We start from the raw sequence: 15,773 nt of genomic DNA, 5'->3' as shown, positions 1-15,773 counted from the left end.
GCTACCAGTGCACCTATTTTTATTTTTAAATATTTAAATTTGTTGGGGTCCCTGGATGGCTTGGTTGAATGTCAGACTCCTGATTTTGGCTGAGGTCATGGTTTTGGGGTCATGGGATGAAAGCCTAGGTTCCGTACTCAGTGAAGAGTCTGCTTGGGGTTGTCTCTTTCTCTCTGCCCCTCCCCTTGCTCACACACTCTCTCTAAAATAAATACATATATTTAAAAAATTAAGCTAAATTTAAAATTTATGTGATTTCTAGATATATCTAAGTATGTATTTTTATAAAAAACATTTCAATTTTAGCATTAACTGTACAATTATTTGTATAAAAATTTATTCTGTGGCCTTATATATGTTATGTCTAGACCTGCACATAAGTAAATTTACCAGTAATATGAATTCCTTAATTCTGGAAAATGTTCCCCAGTTGCCATGTGTTCTGTTATGAATACTGAGCTAAGTGATGAATATTTTTCAAACCATGTATTAGAACAGAAAGAAATCAAGTAAATAGTTATTTGGCTGTATTTGGAACCAGTACTTGTATAAGCCAAGAAATCTATTACATTCATCTTACCCAAGAGGAGAAAGGATTTGACAGGTTAATTAATTAGTTTTTTTGCTTACTCCTGAGGCCCTTTGCTGTTCAAATATTTTATAATCTCAGCAGAGTTCTTTTAGAAGATTGCAGTTTTTTTGGTCTATAACAGCAATCTGACATAGTTGTCTTCTTAAAAAATACATAGGAAGAAAGATGTGGGCAAGTATTTTCCTGGGGTTTAAATACTGTAAATCAAGAGAATGGATTTTTAGAGTTCCACTTTGTCAGTGCAATACTCCAGATCACAAGTGTGACAGAGGCAACCCATTTCTTTAGTGAATTAATTAATTAATTAATTAATTTTTTCTTAAAGATTTATTTATTTATTTATGGTAGAGAGAGGCAGAAACACAGGAGGAGGGAGAAGCAGGCTCCATGCTGGGAGCCTGACGCGGGACTCGATCCCGGGACTTCAGGACCACGCCCTGGGCCAAAGGCAGGAGCCAAACTGCTGAGCCACCCAGGGATCCCCGAATTTATTTTTTATGTTTGTTATTTTGCAGAACTGCTAGAGTGGGAAGTCCATGGTAGAGACTTTTCTTGCCTGGCCCCAAGGGCCGTAGTGCATTCGATAAATAGTTCTTGTGTGAGCACATAAGAAAAGGTTGATGCTTAATTTTCCATACCTCAAATTGTTGAGTGCTGTCCAATGCCAGGGAAATGTTAAGCTTTCCTAGTGCTGACAAAGTTAAAGGAATATTGGCACAAATGTATTATAATGCCAGTAAGTTTAAAGAAAGTGCTCTGTGTGAGCATGTGTAATAAACTCTAGGAATAAGAGTGGTATCTTCTTTGGGTCAGATGAAGGACATAAGATATGACTTTCATTCTCTAAAAATCAAATATTTTCTAACCTTTAGCATTATTTAAGAAGCTCCATGCTTTCTCTCCTCTCCCGACTAGAGAGAAATTTATTTGCTATTGTCAGAATCTTCTGCTGAAGGGTATTTATAGTGCAGTGGTTCATAACATTGATTCTAGAGAGTATTTCAGTTCACCAACTTGGCTGAACACAGGAATACTTCTAGCTAGCATAATTCATATGTAGGGTAACTAGGTGCAGATATATTGAGGAAAGGATACTTTCCCCTTTACCACTCTTTTAAAGATTTTAACCTCTTTGTGCTTTTTTTTTTTTTCAAATAATGAGAATAATAAAAGCACATATATCATAGGACTGTGATGAAAACTACCTTGGTGTTATGTGTAGAGTGCTTATAATAAAATCTATACATAATAAGTACTTACAAATGTTGGATACTATTATGTCATCATTATTACTATTAATCAGGAGAATGAGCTTGGATATTAGAGAATGGATCATGCTGAGTAGAAATTTAGGGCCTGGTCTTAATTGCATGGCCTTGGCTTGGGATGGGGACAGACCATGGCTGGTTTTTTAGTTATGGGTGTGTGGGCTTTTGTGACTGACATTGGTAATATCATAAAACTTTCCCAAAGTGGGACTCAGGACTTGCTGAGAAGTTGTAGATTTCTGAGAACGTTTACATTTTCATTAGGTCTTATATAGAGAGCAGGGGATTCTGAGACAGGGGCTATGAGAGCCAAGTGATTAGACTGGTATGTAAGAGGAAAAGTGAGTGTCCATAAGCTACTAGGTGAGAGGGAGTTTGCTTGGGATGAGAACAGAGGCTTTCAAATTTTTTAGACACAATAACTGTTTTGTGAAATGAGTATATTTGTGACGTCTGTTATTGATAATACATATAAATATACAAGGGCAACCACAAGTGATGGGCTACAATGTAAAATCTATTTTTATTAAGGGTCAGAGTCTAAAAAATTTAATAATGAAGGATAAGCTACTTAACTTCTGTATACTTTGTTTTCCCCATCTATAGAATTCTGTTATTTTCTCTTCTATTTCATTGTTTCCCTTTTAAGAAAATGTTGTTCCTGACTTCTTAAATTCATTTTATCAGTTACGAGAGTAGCGACCTACAGTTTAGAAAGTATTGGTTGGGGTATAAATTAATCCTTTGAATATTACCTTAGAAAAAGAGTTTGACCTACTTTGTCACCTAAATAAATGAGAGGAGCCCTTCAGAGTTTTTTTTTTTTTTTTAACTTTTTAAAAAAATTTATTTATGATAGTCACAGAGAGAGAGAGAGAGATTGAGAGAGAGAGGCAGAGACATAGGCAGAGGGAGAAGCAGGCTCCATGCACCGGGAGCCCGATGTGGGATTTGATCCCGGGTCTCCAGGATCTTGCTCTGGGCCAAAGGCAGGCGCCAAACCGCTGCGCCACCCAGGGATCCAGAGCCCTTCAGAGTTGACAAGTGCTCTGAAGCAGGGGACCAAGACATTTGCTTACTCTGGTTCCCTTAGCTCCACTTGATCACTTGGCTTTACACTTGGGTTTTCTTCAGGCTATGCTGTTTTTATCAGATGGTTTCTTGTGTTTGGGCTTATCTCCTCCTCAACATTGGAGCTAGCTCCTGGAGGGCAAGAACTATAATAATAGCTAATACTTCTATAGCACTTCCTCTGTGCTAGGCACTTTTCTGTTTTACATATATTAATCTTCACCACAACCTACATATTAGGTACCTTAAATTATATTCATTCTACAGATAGAGAAAATAAAGCATATAGAAGTTAAGTAGCTTACCCTTCATTAGAGTTCTTCTGTAGCTTACCATAATGTCTTGTGTAACATCTGCCAAACAGATTATTTCATTAATAGTTACTAACTGAAATTAAACCAAATAGTTTCTGGGCTTATTTTCTTAGCTATCTTATGGCTTTTCTCACTACAAGGTTATTCAAGTGACTAGAGAATAATAGAAATTGAATTAAAAACGATACTGAACTTTGTCTAAGGAAGGAATACAGAGTTTATTTAAATTGGTCAAATTCAGAATTTGAATAATGGCTTTGCTTTGAGCCCTAACATTAAGACTGTCATTTTCCACCTGACATGGGTTTGAGAATGAATAATGTTACAGAAATGCCCACATATTCTTAGCTCCTTAATTTACTGATTTGGGATCTTAGTATGCTTTCTTCCAATCCCCTACCCACTGCAACAGCTGTGTTATACTGGCACACACCTCCAGAGTTAATGGTATTTCTGTCACACTGTGAGTTTTCAAGTTGGTATGTTCAATTTTTGCCAGAGTCTTCACTGCTACCAGGCCTCAAGGTTGGAGGTTGCAACTGACTTGTGGGGGAGGGAGTTTGGTGCTTGTCAGTGAGGAGGAACAAGGTGCTCTCCAACGCTCTGATTTGTTACAGGCTAAGTGTGAATGATGTCAGGCAGATCAGGGGACAGCTGATTCATTTGGGATCTGGGACTCCTCACTACGCCTCACTGCTGCCTCCTGGGCCCTTAGGTCTTTTGCGGTGGGGATGGGGGCGGATTCTGAATATTGTGTTTTTGAAGAACACAATATGTACTTTAATTTTTCTCTTAAGTTTGGGAAGCCTTTGTAGGTTTCCTTTGGCTTATAGACTGCAAACCCCTTGTGTGAAAGAACTTCCTGCCAAGACTCCCGAGTGTGAGAGGTCAAAAGCTTTGAGTAGCCAGGAAAATGATGAAACGGAGGAGAGAGAGACTGGGAGCACCATGTCTACGGATTCAGTAAGGAGGCTGGGGTCTCTGAGTGGAAACTGGCAGATGTCAGAACAAGAACTAATGCCAACTAACTTTCATTTGCTTGGATAAAGACTGCTTTGGAGATGCCTGTCAGAAAGAGGGCTGAGCAGGCTTCACAAATTCAAGGTCAAAACACTGGTCCCTGGCAGGGGCCTATGGGGCTTCTAATTATGAAAACTGAGTTAGATACCATTTTAGGGGTGCTTAGGTACCTGGGGAACTGGGTTATAATGAAGAGCTTTGTTTCCTGCCTTGAAATCAGATGTGTATTTAAACTTTGTGTCACAGCTGCATATATAAGCCCCATGAATGTGAGAAACAAATGGAAATGAAAGTTATCTTCTCCTAGGACTAGAAAGGGTATTGTGTTTCTGCCCCTGGCCTGTCAGCTCAGGCTGTCAGATCTGCCCTTGCAGATCCAAGCCTGAGTCCTTTAGGGTGTGACCTGAATTTTATTTCTGTGTTGGGCCAATATAGAAATAAAATAGAAATAGAAGAATACTTAGTGAAGGATTTCAAGGCTGGGGAATGGAGGAAGGCTTCCACTTCAGGGTAGCTTTTCCAAGAGCTGCTCAGGCTTATTTAATGAAGAAGTGCAGAGTGAATTGATCAGCAAAGTAGGGAACCAGGGAACCAAGTGTCCAAGAATCCATTCCACCTTGGGGATCTGTCTTGAGCTGCTTTTGTGTAACTCACAGGGTGTGTCCTTTGGAGTTTCTTCCTCTAAATGTCAGTGCCTACCTGGAGACAGCGTGGTATACTTGAATAGACACACTTCTTCAGTGGGCTTCCTTTGGCCTTTCCGTGTTAGTGGATGCCCATTGATTGAATTGATGACTCTACCAGACCTTGGAAGACTGGACTTGTTTGAAGTATATAATTGGAAAGAATGGCTTACATTTAAAAAATTGTTTCTTCTCCTACTAAGACTGAAAGTTAAAGACCATAAAAAGAAGCTTCATGAACTAATAATGTGTCATTTAAAGTGAAGAGGGTTTTTTGACAAAATTGTAAATTTTTTACATTAAGTTTGTAGTTTAAGAGAACATAAATGGTCAAAATCATGCTCCCCAAATGTTGTTGGTGCACTGCTCCTGGTAATCATTGTATCTATTTTAGTGACTTTGAATTTAGCTTAAGAAAATTCTCCCCTAGGAGCTAGTAAGTAGTTTATAAATCACCTTTCTTTTTTCAACGGTCTTTTAAAAACTCTATCTTCAAAGTATAACCAGTTTGTAGAGTGGTAATTACTAGCAAATAGAGAATGAGATTTGGTTTTCATAGATTTATAATCTTAATTTTATATTCATTAAAATAGCTAAACCTCATTTATGTGATAAGATTTGAGACTCCAAAATTTTGTATTTAAGTTAATAAGAACTGTCTTACTGTATGTTCTAATTAGCTCTGGCTTATATGTACTACGGAGCTGATTTTTGAAATAGTTCTTTAGAAAAGTGAAAATTCTTTTTGAAAATGAGAAATTAATGCAAAATTGGTATTTTTAGTTCTTGTAATTTATTTTTATATGTTGAGTTTGTGGAGATTCAGGAACACTTGTAATTTAAAATAGTTTTCTGCCCTCTACTTTTCTATACTCATATTACTCATCTGAGAAATATGTTTGGAGCTAGCTAAAGGGATAGTTAGTAGGAAGGTAAAGATTTCTTTTGAATATATGTAATTAGTTTCAAGTAAATGTCAGTGTATACAAACAGTAATAGTACAGGAAACTAACATTTTTAAACAGGTGCTTAAGTGATACTTAGGTTTTTTTAATCTTTGAAGTGAAATATTGTGGCTATGGTATTTGTATAGAAAGCCATGCTCCTACCAAAGCAAATTAAATGCTGTGCATCTGTTAATTATTTTTTGTCATCTGGGATGTATCAATCAATGATCAGCAAAATAAAGATTGATATTAACCATCTGTTTTCAGTCTAATGATGTTATTTACTTAATAGTCTTCATTAGGACTTAACACATCAAGATGGTTAGGTTGTTTTTAGGGGAAAAAAGTAAACTAAAAAACTAAAATTTAAGTAGAAGCAAAATTTATTATACAGAATTAAGTGGTGTTATTTGTTGTACTCATTAGGCAAAAGTTAGCTAATAAGTTGGTATTGTGGTAGATATAATCTATTCGTGTTTTACTTTTATGGATATACACATCTCTCTAGGAAGTTTTAGTCATTGAACACAAAATATTACTTCTATTGTTTGCTAATTTATGAATTGTAGTAGATTTGCAATATTTTTCCAGGAGCCAATTCTAAATACTTAGAATACCCAAAGTTTAAATTTTTGGTTTTAATTCTATGGATTAAATTTTAGTCTTGATGGTCCTTCTGTGCCAACATTGCACTGAGGCATTATTTGAGAATGATTTTTGACCTTTCCTTTTTTTTTTTTTTTTTTTTGAGCCTTTTGCTTAAACTAACCCACTTTGAATATGTTCCTTTTTGGTTGAGAAATTATCTCTGACCCTGCTTTTTTCTACTGTGATACGTTGTCAGAATCTCTACTCTTTGCCGAGGATCTGAAGTAAACCAGCACATGTTTTCACCCACATCAGCTCCAGGCCTATACTTCACTAAAATCCCATTTAGTGCTGATTGTGCCCTGGCTACTCCTCCTCTTGCCTTTTTCCTGAACCCACAAGCTCATAGCAGTCCTGGCAGTCCCTGTTCCAGCTGCCCGCTGCAGTGGAGGTAAGGAAACCTGCTGTGATGTGAATGTGGGCCTTGGTGATTGCTTTTGGCCTAGTAGGTAAAACCCAAACCTTTTTCCTTAATAATGGAGAGAAACCGAATGAAAGTCATAGAGAAGAATAAGAGGAATTTCAGAGATTTTGCTGTATTTAAAATTCATGAGAAAGAGGGATAGCATATCAGTAGTTAGACAGTTATGTGCCCATTGTTATTGTTGGGCAGCCTTGTGACCACTGCACAGAAAAGCAGAGCATGCCGGAATGCCAGACCTCTCTAAGGTGAGCTAGTCCAAATGCCACATTTTAGGCAACAGAAAAATTCAATTCTGCAATAGGTTAAGTGATTTGTTCAGATTGCTGAAAATAACCCTGTTTTTCTCCTTTCTTTCTGCCTTTTTATATAGTCACCATTTGAGTACATGCTATGTGCTAGACACTGTTTTAGGCACAGAGAACAAAAGAGTGGGTACAAAGAGCTAAAGTTCATGCCCTCAGAAGAGCTTAGATTCTAGTGGAGGGAGACAAATTAATGAGAGAATGTATAATAGATGGACATATGTGATATTGAGAAAATGAAGTAGGTTGAGGAGAGTAGGGAAATGTGAGGCCCAGGGCTTGGCATTTTATATAAGATGGTCAAGGAGGGTCCTTACTCATAAGTTGACCATGAGCAAAGACCTGAAGGAAAGTCACAGAGCCATAATAGAGATATCTGGAGAAGAGTGTTTCAGACAGGGGCACTTTGGTGGCTCAGTGGTTGAGTGTCTGCCTTCAGCTCAGGTTGTGATCCTGGGGTCCTGGGTTGGAGTCCCACATTCATACTCCTTGCAGGGAGCCTGCTTCTCCCTCTGCATATGTCTCTTCCTCTCTCTGTGTGTCTCTCATGAATAAATAAACAGGATCTTTAAATTAAAAAAAAAAAAAAAGTATTTCAGACAGAGGTAACACTAAGTGCCAAAGACCTGATCTAAGAGTTGGCTTCATGTGTTCTTTGTTCAGCAAAGTCCAGTGAAGCTCATGTGGAATGAGTTAAGGGGTAAGAAGTGGGAAATGAGGTCTGAGACATAGTGAGAAGCCAAATGGAATAGAGCTTTAAATTCATTATAAGGATTTTTGTTTTTTATGCTGAGTAACATGAGAAGCTGTTGGAGGGTTTGAAGCAGAAGAATGTTATGATCTGACTTAAATCACAAGGATCCCTCTGGCTATAGTTAGAAGGCTACTGGTATAACCTAGGTAAGACTCAATGGTTGTTTGAGCCCCAGGTGATACAGGTGGTAAGAAGTGGTCAGATTTGAGGATGTATTTTGGAAGTAGAATTGATAGGATTTGTTGATGGATTAGATGGCAGAGCTTGAGAAAAAGATAAGTGAAGGATAAAAGAAAATTGGAAGTTGAACAGCTAGAAAATTGGAAGAACCATGAACTGAGACTGGGAAACTGTAAGGGATAGCTGATTAGGCATTCAGTTAAAGACAGATGAAGTCTGGGCTGAAGATATATAAGGATATAAGGAACTGTCAGTGTGTCAGTGAAACAAATGATTAGATTTATGAGATCATCCAGTGAATGTCTATTGATAAAGAAGGAAGAAGTGTCAAAGGATTGAGTCCTGAGGCCATCTGGCTTTAAGAGATTGGGAAGATGAGGAACTAGCAGAGAAGAGACTGAAAAGGTGTGAGGCTTTTTAGGAATGCCAAGAATCAGGACAGAGGTATCTTGGAAACCTTTTTTCAAGAAGGAAAGTACGTTTGATTAGTAGGTATTTATTAAGATTTTGTTATGCAAAAACAAAAAAAACCCCGGGAAAACTAGAAATTTGAGTAGAAGCAAAACTTATTATATAAACTTAAGTGACATTATTTGATATAGGAGCTCAAATTCCACAAATGTTTTTAGGGCAGTGTTAGACGGACACAGGACAATGTTGGAGGCTGACTCCTGAAGTCACCAAGGTGCTTGGAATTGCTGTGTGATGCTGAGTAAAACTACGTTGAGTAGCACCCACAACCTAAGTTGTGCCCCTTTTTGGCACAGGACCTGAAGTACTGTGTCTTCACACCTGTGATCTTAGGACACACAACCTAAAGCAATGTCTTGTAGCTTAGGGCTTGAAAACTTCTTAAATTTTATGTTACATTTTTCCCCCTAGGCTTGTTCATGTGTCTGGACACTGTGTTAGTGTTTCATTCCATTCTTTTTTATCTGTCCCATGCCAAGTACCAATTCAGTGATACAGCAAGATAATTTTACCTTGTTGTTTGCTGCATATGTTTGTATTTCTTTAAACATTTTTGAATTTTATTCTGGGATGCAGTTATATTATTTGGAAATAGTTTGCTCCTTTCAAGGATTACTTTCTGGCTTCGTTAGGTATGCCCAGAGCAGCATTTGAGGCTAATATTTCCTTAATTCTTTCTTTTTAAAAGATTTTATTTATTTATTCATGAGAGAGAGGCAGAGACATAGGCAGAGGGAGAAGCAGGCTTCCTCCGGGAGCCCGATGCGGGACTCGATCCCAGGACTCTGGGATCACAACCTGAACCGAAGGCAGACACTCAACCACTGAGCCACTCAGGAGTCCCTAATTTTTCCTTAATTCTGAGGCAGTGCTTTTTGAGTACTCTATTCGATGCCTGTGCATTGTGAGTTTTTTTTCCCCACTCATGTTGGTGGGGACACGATCTCTTCCTGGCTCTGTGTGAGCTCTGGAGAGTTTACTGGCTACTCATTTTCTTGGATAGTTTTCTTACCCACATCACCTAGCTGAAAACTCAGGAGGAACCCCCATGCTGAGCTCTCTCTTTATAGCTCTCACCTTTCTATTACTCTGCCTACCATATTTTAGACATCTTAACCCTTCTTCCCGCAGCCCCCCGCTCCCCCAAACTTCTCAGTTCTGACTCTTCAGCTCAGGTACACAGCTTGGCTTTTTGGGTACTCCCTATCATGCTTCTTAGAAATACTCTCCAGGGGCAGCCCGGGTGGCTCAGCGGTTTAGCACCGCCTTCAGCCCAGGGCCTGATCCTGGAGACACTGGATCGAGTCCCATGTTGGGCTCCCTGTGTGGAGCTTGTTTCTCCCTCTGCCTCTTTCTCTCTCTCTGTGTCTCATGAATAAATAAATAAAATCTTTGAAAGAAAAAAAAAGATCTTCTATTAAAACAAAACAAAACAAACAAACAAACAAACAAAAAACAACTCTCCAGGCAGTAAGCTAGGGCAATCTTAGGACTTACTTTGGGGCAATTTTAGGACTTACGTTATATGTTTCCCTTCTGTAAAATGTCTAAAAACTATTGTTTCACATGTAGCATTTTGTTTTGTTTTTACTTTTTGAGGCACAAGGGTGAATCTGGTCTCTGTTTCCCCATCATGGCAGGAAGCAGAAATCCAATCTTCCTAATATTTTGAACTCCTGCTTCCATTATCAGAAGTGAAGATTGCTTCATGAGATTATTGGTAGATTGATTCACACATTAAATAAAACTAGTAGAAGCAGGACAGGCTCTTTATTTGTTTCATGCTTAGTCAAGAAAAGTTGAGAAATGAAACAACAGAAGAATAAGGATAGGTAGAATTTGCCAAGCACTTACTATGTGCTGAGCATTTTTCTAATCCTCAGAATACCTCGATGGGATGGTAATACAAGTCCATTTTATTGATAAAGTGGATAATCCAAGTAGATCAATTTATAGATAAGGCACTGTGGTTGATACAGAGGTTAAAGAGATTATTAATAAGCCATAGAAACTGGCATTCATTCCCACAGAATCTTGTTACAGTTTCTGTGTTCTTAAACCCTCTGCTGTAAGGTTTCTGATAGAACATGTGCTATTTAGTATTTAGTTAAAAAACTAACAAACTGCGGATTTAATAGCTCCCAGTTACCATCCTAAGCATTTAAAAACTTGAGGTCACTCAATCCTCACACCACTTCTGTGAGGCAGGGATTATTATTATGCTCATTTTGCAGATGCGAAGATCAAGGCACAGAGAGGTTAAATAAATCACTCAAAATGAAACAGCTGGTAAGTGGCAGAATTGGGAGTAAAACCTAGGCCATCTGGCTTCAGAGGTCATATTCTTTTTTAAAAGATTTTATTTATTTGAAAGAGAGAGTACAAGTGGGTGGAGGGAGAGGGACAAATGGAGAGGAAGAAGCAAACTCTCTACTGAGCAGGGAGACAGACTTGGGGCCCCACCCCAGCATCCAGGATCATGATCTGAGCAGAAGGCAGACGCTTAACCAACTGAGCCACTCAGGTGCTCTGAGATCATATTCTTAATAATTGTATTGTTCTGCTTCTCCATCTAAGATACTTCATTAATGCAATGTAATATATTCTGAATCTATATTATTTTGCAGCCCCAGGTTTTCTCTTTCCAAAAGACATGTTCATGACATTCTTTACTAAATTTCCCCATAGTGGGGATAGGGATTGGTATTTCACAGTCCATTGTCACTTCCAGGCCCCTGCTTTTATACCTTCTTTCTTCTCTTAGGCTTAATTTATTAATCTTTTACCTTTGCCCATTGCTGTCATCCACTAATTTAGTTTTTGTTCTATCTATTCACATTCAGAGCCTAGAGCAGCACCGTGAGCAAATTCTACAAAATCCTTACTATGTAGATATGTTTATTGAATATTGCTGTTATTAAGCAATTGAGCAAATAGAAGCTGAAAGAAGAAAAAAATGATTCTAGCAAAAAATGTGAAGAACTAAAAATTGAGAGCTACTGGCAGTGAATTTGACCTCCATTTAAAAATAGATGACCCAAGGAACGCCTGGCTGGTTCAGTTGGTGGAGCGTGCAACTCTTGATCTCAGGGTGGTAGGCTTGAACCCCATGTTGGGTGTAGAGATTACTTAAAAATGAAATCTTTAAAGTAAATAAGTAAATAAATAAAAATAGACGACTCAAGAGAGGGAACTAGGATTTGTAACACTGCCATCTTGCAGTGGCCACATTGAATTGTACTTTATTGTCATGGAGGATAACTATTGTTATGGGCTGACTTGTGTCCTTAAAATTCATATGTTGAAGTTATAACCCCCAGTACCTATCGTGTGACTGTACTTACAGATAGGGACTTTCGGTTAAATGAGGTCATTGAGGTGGACCCTGATATGAATGGTGCCCTATAAAGAGGGGACTTAAAACGGAGACACAGAGAAGACAGCCATTTACAAGCCAGATGGTGAGGTCTCAGAAGAAACCAACCTTACTGACACCTTCTAGCCTCCAGAACTGTGAGGAAATAAATATCTTCTGTTTAAGCCTCCTGGTTTATGGTACTTAGTTCTGGCAGCCCTAGCAAACTAATAGAGCTACTGAGGCTTTTGGCTGCTTTGCCCTAAAGGGCTAGAGAATAGTATCCCTTTGCATGTTTGTTAGAACTGGCCCTGCTCAGAATCTTAACCTTCCTTATTGACTGCATCTTAGTGATATGCTTAGAACCTTACAGATTATTGCTCATAATAATTTGAAGAACAGTCAAGGCAGTTTTAAAATGATGCCCACTCAGTCTGTACTACATTTCTGTTTGTTCCTTGATGAGAAAGGATAGATGGGTCTGTTTTAGTCAAGCCTGATGGTGGCTCTTAAATATCTTAGATGGGTCTGATCAACCTTTAGAGGCATCATAAATATGATAATGATTTGGGTTGAACTAATTAGCTTGTAACCTTTAGTCAACTTACACATCTTGCAGGAATATGATTCCAGTCTATTGATTGGCACTCAGACATGGATATTGCATTGTTGACATAACCCGATTTGAAGGGGTGCCGGATATGGTCTATGGTGTAACTAGTGTCCCTGTAGAGAAGAAAGGCAGTTAGTTGTGTCTTTGGCTCTTCACTGGCCCAGCTAGGCCTCCTGGAGATAAAAGTTTGGTGTTGGCAACTTCCCAGAACATAGAATGATTTAGATTTTGATTCAGATTTAAATTGCCATAGCCTTTGTCAGCCCTATAGTTAGGAGCAAGAAATCCTATGTTAGAGTTTATATTGGAAGAGTTCTACCTCTAGCCCACTCCCTACTGTATAGGAATTCTTTTTATTACAGCGTCTAATAAAAAAAGCTCTTCAGCCTTTGCTTAAACATCTTTAGCAAACAAGTTCAGTACTGAAGTTTGCAGCTGATACTAATTCAGCCCTCTGGCCACTCCCATGTCACATGTGTGAGAGCCTTTTTGTAGACCAAACGGCAAAGGACAGGTGTTCTTTTGGGCCTCCTCCAAAACTAAGCAGCCTTTGAAACCCCTTTTTGGTAGTGTCAGGATTGTTTCCTGCCAGAGAGAAAGCACTATTTTCATTTTACCAACACCTGCTTTTCTTGTCTGTCTTTTTTTAAACAACTGCTTTCACAGTGACTCTAAAGAGGAATGTCTCCAAAACTTTTATTTTTATCTTTTTAAGATTTTATTTATTCATGAGAGACACACAGAGAGAGCCAGAGACACAGGCAGAGGGAGAAGCAGGTGCCATGCAGGAAGCCCGACATGGGACTCAACCCCAGTACTCCAGGATCATGCCCTGAGCTGAAGGCAGACGGTCAACTGCTGAGCCACCCAGGCGTCCCATGTCTCCAAAACTTGTTCTTATCCTGGCCCTATTGTAGGCATATTGCTTCAATTCTTTCTGCCTCAGTTATCTATATCATTAAAATGGGGATAATAATAGACCTTCAGGGGTTGCTATAAGGATTAGGTGAGTCAATACATATAAAATTGGTCAGAATACTACCCAGGCTGCTGTAACGGTTACTGTGCTGCTGTCTTTGTTGAAAACTTCACATGTTGCTTGCTGGTCCTCACATTTCATTTTGCTTCCATTCGTTTTCTCATATTCTTATTTTCCTTTGGAAAGCTCTAGGTATCACTTATCATTATGTCCTGCCCATGGAAGCTTTGTTACTGGCTAAGATAAGGCAGTGGCAGCCGGGTGCTCTTCTGTCCTCTATACAGTTTCACTAATTGCTGCTAAAAATTGGCCTGTTGGGGCATAGCAGGATGTGGACTAAAATGAGAAAAACTCTTTTGGGGATATTTTTTGGCAGTAAGAAAAGTTGAACAAACTAGGTTTAAAGGTGTTTCATTTTTCCTGAGTCTTCCTCTTCTTTCCTAAGGGGAAGAACAACTTGACAGTGTCTAGAGAAGATAAGTTTCTCCTATTTGAAAGGGAAAGTACTTTTTTTTTTTTTTAAATAGGAAAGTAAAGTAATGAAGAATACCAGCTGTGATTTAACTTACCCTCAGGAAATTTTGTATGGCAGAAAAATTTTCATAGATCCTGGCTTTAGGTAACCATGGATAAACAGTTCCATTTGGCAAGATGCCAAAGGCTTGCTCTTGGATTAAGAGGAAGAAGCTGATGGTTTCTAGGTATTTCTCTTTCTGGAAGTAGGAAAATTTTGTTTACTAGAAAATTCGCTTTTTAAATGTTGTATGATAGGAAATATCAAAAACACTACAAAATAGAGTAGCCTCGTATCTTGAGTGTCTACTTATCAACTCATGGTCAATGTATTGTCTCTTCTGCATCTCTGTCTAGTTTCCCCAACCCAATTATTTTAAAGCAAGTCCCAGACTGTGTCATTTTACCTGTAAATATTTCAGTTTGTATCTCTAAAGATAAGGGATCTTGAAAAACAAAAACATTACTATTCTAACACCTAAAAATGATTAATAGTTTACCAGTATCATCAAATTTCCAGTCAGTGTTCTTTTCTTTTTCTTTCTTTCTTTAAAAAAATTTTTTTTAAAAAGATTTATTTATTTTAGAGAGAGAGTGGGAGGGAGGGGCAGGGGGTGAGGCAAAGAGAAACTCCAAGCTGACCTACACTGAGTGCAGAGCCTGTGCGGGGTCAATCTCCCCACCCCAGGACATGAGCTAAAATGGAGAGTTGGGCGCTTAACTGACTGTACCACCCAGACACCTGTGTTTTGCTTTGTTTTGTTTTTAATTAGTATCCAAACTATGCCAAACACAGTTCATTTGGTTAGTATGTCTCTTAAATAGGGTGATCTAATAATTTATTACCTAAACTTGGAAACTTTTGGTAGTGAAAGGAGATTCTATTAATTATATTGGGACAGCAGGCAGAAATGTGATTGTCATGGACAAATTGGGATGTCTGGTCACTCTGCTTTTAAGTTTTTTTTTAATCTAAGTTTTTCCACCCTCTTTTTCTTTTTGCATTTCCTGTATTGAAGAAACTGAGTTTGTCCTGTAGACTTTTCCTACGTTCTGCATTTTGCTCATTGCATCCTTGAGAGGTTCTTTAACATGTTTTAATGACTTCTATATTTCCTGTAAACTGGAAGCTTGATCTGATTCTGGTTTGACTTGGAGGTTGGGAGAGAATACTTAATTTTGGTGCAGTGTACAGTTGTTGGGAGACAGATAATGTCAGATCACTCCCATGTTTTGAATAGTATTGGCCATTGATAATTATCACCCTTACTTGATTGGGAGTTTGCCAAAAAGGTGATATTGCCATTACCTTTCCATTTATTGGCTACAGTATTACATAAAAGGAATTTACCCTTCATTATCTATTTGTTATCTTACTCTTGAGTCAATTTAGCTAAACTCTTTCCTGGCCCTTCAATTTGATGCCTCAGATGTTACCAGTTCCTTGGTCTTGTTTCAAACCTGGTAACTACTCTTTGTAGTGAAGATTGTATACTCAGAGTAGTGGAACAGATTGATGTGTGTGTGTGAAGGCTCTTGGAGCTTGCCATTTAAGTAGCTGCTAACTGATTGCTGATCTGAGGAAACCTTGACTCCCTCTTTTGGCTCCTAGAAGTCAACCTGGGGTACTTTTTATGTA

General features: G+C 38.4%; 1 protein-coding gene across 17 annotated transcripts in view; it reads left to right on the top strand.

The window, feature by feature from the left end:
* The window catches only part of MAST2 (microtubule associated serine/threonine kinase 2), a 208,781-nt gene that overhangs the window by 112,294 nt on the left and 80,714 nt on the right, over nucleotides 1-15,773 (top strand). For 7 of the 17 annotated variants that reach the window (XM_025420237.3, XM_049094435.1, XM_049094434.1 and 4 more), the window contains one exon: nucleotides 6,740-6,934. The exons of 8 other annotated variants lie outside the window; for them this stretch is intronic. In XM_025420237.3, coding sequence (XP_025276022.3) covers nucleotides 6,740-6,934 — 195 coding nt within the window. Of the gene's footprint in view, nucleotides 1-3,897; nucleotides 4,209-6,739; nucleotides 6,935-15,773 lie in introns of those variants that run through there. 2 more of the 17 variants (XM_025420247.3, XM_025420251.3) reach the window with 2 other exon arrangements.

Source organism: Canis lupus, chromosome 15, assembly GCF_003254725.2.
Source record: "Canis lupus dingo isolate Sandy chromosome 15, ASM325472v2, whole genome shotgun sequence".
NCBI classification, from domain to species: Eukaryota; Metazoa; Chordata; class Mammalia; order Carnivora; family Canidae; genus Canis; species Canis lupus.
Note: the sequence above shows the minus strand (reverse complement) of the source record. Positions and strands in the feature narration are given on the sequence as shown.